The following is an 8,624-nucleotide window of genomic DNA, read 5'->3' as shown; positions in this document are numbered from 1 at the left end:
GGGTCCCTTTCATGGGTTGGCCTTGGGCCTACGAAAAGGCCAGGCCCAAACACATATGAGCTGGAAAAAAATGGGGCTTACAATCTCCCCAACAACAAAAATTTTTCGTCCTCGAAAAATACAACTTACCAGAAAAGATGTGGATATGAACTCCTCATGTCCTCCTCTAGCTCCCAGGTAGAGTCACCTGTCCTCCGGTCCCAAATGACCTTAACAAGACTGGTGGCTCTTCCCTTTCGTTCCTTGACTTGGCGATCCTCTATTTCCACTGGTTGTACCTCTAAACTGAGATTCTCCCTGACTTGCACATCTTCTGCCTCCAACACATGTGATGGGTCAAAAACATACTTTCGTAGTTGGGAGACATGGAACATTGGGTGGAGGTTAGCCAACTGGGGTGGCAAAGCATTCTCATAAGCTACAGGTCCTATCCTCCTCAAGGTCTTATATGGACCCAAAAACTTAGGAGACAGCTTCCTGGAGCGGATAACCCTTCCCACGCTGGTGGTTCGGGTCACCCTCAAGAACACATGTTCCCCAACCTCAAACTCCAGGAGTCTTCTCCTCCGATCTGCATAAGCTTTCTATCGACTCTGTGATGCCTGCAGTCTATCTCTCACCAATTGCACCTTCTCTGTGGTTTGCTACAACAACTCTGGCCCTACCAAAACGGATTCCCCATCCTGGTACCAACATAAGGGAGTTCTACACCTCCTCCCATACAAAGCCTCATAAGGCGCCATTCCTATACTCGCCTGGTAACTGTTGTTATAGGTGAACTCCACCAGCAGTAACATGTCATCCCAACTGCCAAGGTGGTCCATGATACACGTCCTCAACAAGTCCTCCAAGGACTGAATCACCCTCTCTGATTGCCCATCCGCTTGAGGATGATAGGCAGAACTCATCCTCAAACTACGACCCAAGGCATCCTACAGTGTCTGCCAGAACCTCGAAGTGAACCGGGGGTCTCTATCAGACACTATGCTACCGGGCACCCCATGAAGTCTCACTATCTCCCGGATGTAGAGCTGGGCCAACTTGGCCATAGACATTCTGAGATTCACCGCTAAGAAGTGAGAACTCTTGGTCAACCGATCCAACACCACCCATTAGCATCATGTCCTCTCACGGTACGAGGCAAGTGGGTAACAAAATCCATAGCTATGTTATCCCACTTCCACACCGGAATATTCAAGGGCTGGAGCGTTCCACCGGGTTTTTGATGCTCCACCTTTACCTTTTGACAAGTCAAACAGGTAGATACAAACTGTGCAACCTCATTCTTCATTCCTTGCCACCAAAAGTTTTCCTTGAGGTCTTGGTACATCTTAGTCATACCAAGATGCAGACTAAGACGACTTTTGTGCCCTTCCTCAAGAATTAACCTTTTCACCTCTGCATCACTAGACACGCAAACTCTGCCTTTGAACCTCAGCACGCCATCACCACCCAAGCAAACTCCTTTGCCTGATCAGATCCAAACAGCTCTCTTACCCTCTGCAAACTAACATCCTCTGCTTGCTTATCTTTAATCAAGCTCAAGAAATCACTAGATATAGCTAAGGTGCTACACCTAATGGATTATGGTTCCAACTCAACTTGTATCTTCATATCTCTGAAACTCTCAAGTAACTCTAACTCTTTCATCATCAAGTGTGCCACATGCACTGTCTTCCTACTCAGTGCGTTGACCACCACATTCGCCTTCCCCGGGAGATATAGGAGCTCAAAGTCATAGTCATTTAGGAACTCTATCCATCGTTTTTGCCTCATATTCAACTCCCTCTGATCAAAGAGATACTTCAGGCTCTTGTGGTCACTAAACACTTGAAACTGCGCACCATACAGGTAGTGCCTCCAAATCTTCAAAGTAAAGACCATCGCCAGTAGCTCTAGATCATGAGTGGGGTAATTCTTCTCATGAACCTTCAGCTGCCTTGAAGCATAGGCCACCACCTTCCTTTCTTGCATCAAGACGCAACCAAGACCCTGATGAGAGGCATCACAGTAAACCTCAAAGGGTTTATTCACGTCCGGAATGATCAAAACTAGAGTACTCGTCAACCTCTGCTTAAGCTCCCTGAAGCTCTCTTCACACCTATCGGTCCATGCAAAAGGTTGGTCCTTCCTGGTTAGCTATGTCAGGGGTGCTACTATCTTGGAGAACCCCTTAATAAACCTCCTGTAGTAGCCTGTTAGACCCACAAAGCTTCGAATCTCCGTCACGAACTTGGGACTTTCCCACTATATCACAACCTCCACCTTAGCTGGATCTATAGCTATACCGTGAGCCGATATCACATGCCCCAGAAATTGTACTTCCTTCATCCAGAAATCACACTTTGATAACTTGGTGAACAATAGCTTCTCCCTCAAGATTCCCAGCACTATCCTTAGATGCTCGGCATGCTCCTCGTGAGTCCTGGAGTATATGAGTATGTCGTCTATGAAGACCACGACAAACTTATCTAAAAACGATCTAAAGATCATGTTCATGTAGTCCATGAACAAGGTGGGAGCATTGGTCACACTGAAAGGCATAACCACATACTCATAATGCTCGTATCTGGATCTAAAGGCTGTCTTTTGGACATCCTCTGCCTTCACCAAGATCTGGTGATAACCCGACCGCAGATCGATCTTAGAGAACACTGACGCCCCATGCAGCTGATCCATCAGATCATCGATTCTCGGCAAGGGGTACTTGTTCTTCAGGGAACACATCCTCAAACTCCCGCACCACGGGGATCACTGTTATTCTCTCCTCTTTCTCCACCTCCAACTGAGCATAGATCATGTAACATTGGGTACCATCCTTGATCTCCTTTAAAACACCCTGAGAGGACAACAACTCAGGCTCCTATATGTCGGAGAACAACAACTTCTTCTCTCGACAATCAATGAGAATGCGATTGGCAGAGAGCCAATCCATTCCCAAGATTACGTCTAAGCCTTGTAGGGGTAGGCATATCAGATTTACCTTGAACATGCGCCCTTCTACTTCCACTGGACATCTAGCACACACAGAAGACGTCTTGACTAACCCAGATGCCGACGTAGACACCACAAGATCTAATTGTAGCTCACTAACCGGCAGACCCAACTCATGAACACAAGACTCTGACACAAAAGAATGTGTCACTCCAGAATCATACAGCACACATCGGGGTTTTCCCATAATCAAACAACATTCAACAACAAGATTACCTGAGTCTGTCGCCTCCGCCCCGGTCATAGCATACACTTTGCCTGCCGCTTGGGGCTTGTTGCCCCCTCTCCCCTAACGAGTCTGAGCTGGAGTCTGAGCCAGGGACCTCATCGTAGTTCCTCTAGAGGAGGGGCAATCCTTAATCAAATGTCTCGTCTTCCCACAGCCATAACATCTCCGTGTGCTAGCCAACTGCAAGCATGCACTCCTCAAATGTGGCCCATTACACTGCTAACATCTAGGCACTGACGACTGCTGGGATGCGAAACCCCTAGCCACCTGAGGTTGCGGCGTAGAATAGGGTTTCTTCCTCTCTTCCACTCTAGGTCGAGACCCAGATGATCCATTGGCCTTCTACTGAACTTGCTAAGCTTCTATCTCAGCCTTCATCCGCTCCATAACACGAGCTCTCTCCACCAAAGCTGCAAAATCCTTGATGGAGAGTGCTGCCACCATTAGCCTGATATCTCCCCGTAGTCCATTTTCAAACTTTCTGCATCGCCACTCCTCATCCAGTGGCATGGTGTAGAAGCGTCCCAGATGCTTGAACCTTTCGGCGTATTCAGCCACCGAGTTGTCTCCTTGTGTAAGCTGAAGGAATTCTACCTCTTTAGCGTATCTCACGTTGTCAAGGAAGTATTCAGACAAAAGCCTCCTCTTGAAGGCCTCCCAGGTGATCTGCTCATTTTTCTCCTCCTTGACCAGCCTCATGCTGGCCCACCAGTGCTCAGCCTCCCATGTGAGCATGTAAACCGTGAAGGCGAGTCTACTCTCATCTGGGCACCTCTTGGCATCAAAGATGCGCTCCATATCTTTCATCCACTGGTCCACATGATCGGGACTGACTTTGCCATCAAACTTGGCAGGTTGGTGCTTCAAGAAATCTTCCAAACTCCATTCAGGGGGTGGAGGTTGGGGATAAGGACCATACACGGGAGCACCAATCACATTCTCCCCTAACTGGCGGAGATCATCCATATGCTGCCTCTAGGCAGCCTCAGAAGCTAGTCTCGCAGCCTCCATCTGCTGCATCACTAGGTGTTGTTGATCCAGAGAGGCCTCCTGACGTTGCATGGCCGCCTCATGCTGTTGCAACATGGCGTTGCTTTGTTGCGTCAGGGCTGCAGCCATAGCCCCGATCGCCCTAGCCAAATCTTGTACGTCGCCTTGAGGGGGTAGAGAAGGAGCTATACGAGGGGGTGTCATATCACTGTACACACAAAAAGAACCATTAGAGGACTCGGTTAGACTAGAAACTCAGCTAAAACATGACAAAGAAGGCACGACGAAAGCTAATCAAGCACATAACCCACAGACTAAGGAACGAAGGCTCTAATACCATAAAATGTGACATCCCATTTATAATAGACTAATTATACTAAATAAAAACATCACATAATCATAGTAATAACAAGAGCAACCAGAAGAATAACATACTTAAACAATTAACCGTTACAGTCATTCATAAATGTGCTTTAAAAGAAACTTAGGCAAAACCACAATGCCTTAAACCAAACATAAGTCCAAAGAGATTTAACAGTTTTTCAAAAGAGGTTGCTTCTAGAGCAAGAAATTTCAGAAAGGCTCTAAGGCCAAGACATTTCTCCTAAGAGCCACAAGGAACAAGTCCAGCTAAACAGCGATGCTGCCCCCATCAGATCTATCACCAGGATTAGCCCCATCTGCTCCCACCAATAAGGTGATCATCGCAAAAGAGAAAGCAAGACAAGAACACAGAGAATGAAAGGGTAAGCTAGTGAAAAATATCTTTAACATATTATAGAGCATGTACAAGGCAAAGCAAGTTATTAACAATTTACTCGTAAACATTCAAATCATGTGAGGGCAAACAGATGCAAATTACTACGACTCGATATCTGGATCATACTCTTGATATAGAATTCTAAAGGAAGTATGCACTTGTGTTGGTTTCTAAACTCTGCAGAGTCTAGACACAAGGGGTTATCACCCAACCACACACAGGGTTAATCATCTATTGTCTTGGACCCAAAATGTCCCAAGACTAGGACCTCTTGCCGCTCTCACCACATAAGTCATTCTGCTCTATGTGATCGTGAATGCTTATTAGAGTTCAAGATACCCTCATTTATCTATACATCTCCTATATCAAGATATACACTAGGCACACACACACACACACACACACACACACACACACACATATATATATATATATATCACCAAGAGTTTTCCATGAAACTCCCTCACCAACACATTTCACATGCTTATCAAACACCCAATTCTCATGCAATTCCATCACCAAATATATCATGCTTCTCAATTCATACTTATCACATGCACACCAATATACCATCCACTAATTATCACAGTTTATACATAACAGCCCTTTCATCCCAGTCCAAAATTCAACCATACATGTCAAGCATAGTCACATACAATGAGCAATGAAAATAGTTAACACCAGCAGGGAGCCATATCAGCTAACACAATAGCCCCTGTCAAGGTCTTTTCGTCCAAGCTAAAGGTCCTCGCCCAGGCGAAAGGGTTCCTTTCGCTCAGGCGACCCCTTCTCGCCTCAGCGAGAGCTCAACAGTGGCCACTGTAAGAATTTCATCAAGTTCTCGCTCAGGCGACAGTGTCTCGCCTAAGCGAGACTGTGCCTCGCTAAAAAACAAAGTAAGTCGCTTAGGCGACCACTCGAGCTGAAATCCAGGGGTGAGTCCCTGCTACTCTCGCTTAGGCGAGGGTTACTCGCTTGGGCAAGATTAGCAGGTTTCTCACCTGCCAGCACATGCATCTTCTCATTCAGTCAAACACGCACACACACACACACAACAACCATTTTCATACATCCAACAACAAGGTTCAAGCACCAAAGACACAATAGCAGTCCAGAAATACGCAGAATACTTCAAAGAAAAACGTAAACCCTAGCTTCCCTTACCTTTTTAGACGCTAAATGCAATAAGCCCACAACTAAGGAGGACCACAGCTCTAGGAACTACAATAGTGAGCTACAACATGAAAACCGAGACAACACATGGTATAAGGTTAAACTCTAATCCAACCCATGTATCCAAACAGTGAAGAATAAGAGGGGAAAGACCGGGAAACCCTAAGGGTTACTTACTTGGAAACGAAAATGGTCCTAGCTAGCTCAAGGAGGGAAGTTCACTGTGCCCTAGCAGAGCTCTCAAGTTCCAGCTGGGAGATGGAAGAGAATTTGCTTTTCTGAAAAAAGTAAAAAGTGAGAGTGTGAGATCTGGGCAGGGTATTGGAAGTCCCTTTCATGGGCTGGCCTTAGGCCTACGAAAAGGTCAGACCTAAACACATATGAGCTGGAAAAAAAATGGGGCTTACAATTTTGAGGTTAAAGTTTTTGTTATTCTTTTGAATGATTTAGAGGTGAAAGAGAGTGAGTTTTAGGATAAAGTTTGTGAGTGATTTGACTCATATAATAGATATAAAAAAAATTTAATAGATTAAAATGTAAGATTATTATTTTACCTTATAGTTAAAAGTAAATATATTATTATTATTATTTATTTATTAAGTTAAAATACTAATTTGGTTCTCTAATTTTAATAAAAAAAATTAATTAGATCCATAATTTTTATTTTTTTTAATTTAATCCTCTAATTTGTAAATATATTTAATTAAGTTTGTTTGGTTAGATTCACATTAAACTTTCTTTATAATTAATACATCAAATCATTCTATTTACACACTAAAATAAATTTGAATATTTAAACTTTTTAAGTGAAGTGATTTGTTGTATTAAATTTAATGAAAATCTAACACCAATTTAACAAAAACGACCTAATTGAATATTTTTTAAATTAGATAACAAAATTGAATCAAATAAAAAGTAAGGATATAATTGGATTTTGTATAAAAATTAGATGACAAAAAAGTATTTTAATTTTATTATTATTATTATTATTATTATTATTATTATTATTATTATTATTATTATTATTATTATTATTATTATTATTATTATTATATGTTGTTCTTCTTCTTTGAAGACACGAACACTCTTCAAATCACCTTCTCCTTATTAATCCATGCTTACCTCACTAACACAAATTCATTAACCACACACATCACATGAAAATCACAGACAAAATAGTAAAATCTGCATGTGAAATTATACATAACAATTTATGGCAATTCAGTAAAAATATTCACCATCTGTAGCAATTCCTCCCATACCAAAGATAATCTCACCCAACCATCTATCGCAAATACCTTATTCTATAACGGTATATCTGCGAAAGAACACAACCTTAGTATTGATAATCCGAATTTTGTTTTAATGGTCCTAATTAAATCCATAACAGAAAATCTTAGATTAAACATATAACATTAAATCAATTATTAAAACTAGTTACTTTATCATTAATCATCTTTATATCTCAATTCATATTTATTTATACTAAAATTACATTAAAACTATTATTACAATTAATTATATTAGTTAACTAATTCCCTTTTGTTAAAAATTTTCATTTACATTATAATGTCATGGTCTCAAGTCAAATAATTTAAATCTATAATGGAAAATCAACAATTTAGACTAAACATATAACACTAAATCAATTACTAAAATTAGTTACTTTATCATTAATCATCTTTCTATCTCAATTCAAATTTATTTTTATTAAAATTAAAGTAAAACTATTATTACAATTTATTATATTAGTTAATTAATTTTTTTGGTTGAACATATTTATTTACATTATAGTCTTATGGCCTCAAGTCATATATTTTAAATTTATAACAGAAAATTAGTAATTTAGATTAAATATATTAAATATATAATATTAAATTAATTACTAAAATTAGTTATTTTATCATTAATTATCTTTATATCTCAATTCATATTTGTTTTTATAAAAATTAAACTGAAAATATTATTACAATTTATTATATTATTCATTGAAAATCAGTAATCATTAAGTTTCTACTTAAATTATTAATTATTAGTTTGAATTATTATTATTATTATTATTAGTATATAAATTAATATCTTGTGTGATGTGACAAGGAATTGTTGTGATGTCATGTAGGAAAAGTAAACGTCTCAACATTAGTAGGTAGATTAGTTTCTTCTTTTAGTGAAGTAAAAGAATGTGTCTTTTAAATCTTGTATGTAAATTAATAAAAATGCGTGAGATGTAAAAAACTTGCTATTTATACTTCGTAATACATTTATAGATTAAATATGTTCCGTTAATGTGTCAAAGAAACACATTTGATTGATAAAATGAATTCTGAAAGTACTTAGAATTTGATTAATGAAGTAAAGCAAAGGAAAGCAAATTTTGTTGTAACTTTTCTTTAAATTCAAGAAACAACAGGGATGTTCCCAAAAGATGAAGAAATAAATAAATACCCCATTTTTTTTTATTTTCTGTGTCTGTGATGC

General features: G+C 40.0%; 1 protein-coding gene across 1 annotated transcript; it reads right to left on the bottom strand.

Annotated features, from left to right (window-relative positions):
• Positions 1–3,577: 3,577 nt before the first annotated feature.
• On the bottom strand, positions 3,578–4,189 carry LOC146884802 (uncharacterized). The gene has a single exon (XM_085676040.1). It carries the CDS (start codon positions 4,187–4,189, stop codon positions 3,578–3,580), a length of 612 nt encoding a protein of 203 aa, XP_085532166.1.
• Between the last annotated feature and the right edge of the window lie 4,435 nt (positions 4,190–8,624).

Source organism: Vigna unguiculata, chromosome 7 (genome assembly GCF_037176805.1).
Source record: "Vigna unguiculata cultivar grain cowpea cultivar isolate G323 ecotype 2 chromosome 7, ASM3717680v1, whole genome shotgun sequence".
NCBI classification, from domain to species: domain Eukaryota; kingdom Viridiplantae; phylum Streptophyta; class Magnoliopsida; order Fabales; family Fabaceae; genus Vigna; species Vigna unguiculata.
The sequence above is the reverse complement of the archived record's forward strand: the minus strand, read 5'-3'. Positions and strand labels throughout refer to the sequence as shown.

Coding starts and splice junctions, on each gene's coding strand:
- LOC146884802 (XM_085676040.1), bottom strand. CDS start 4,189: ATGGATGATCTCCGCCAGTTAGGGGAGAATGTGATTGGTGCTCCCGTG.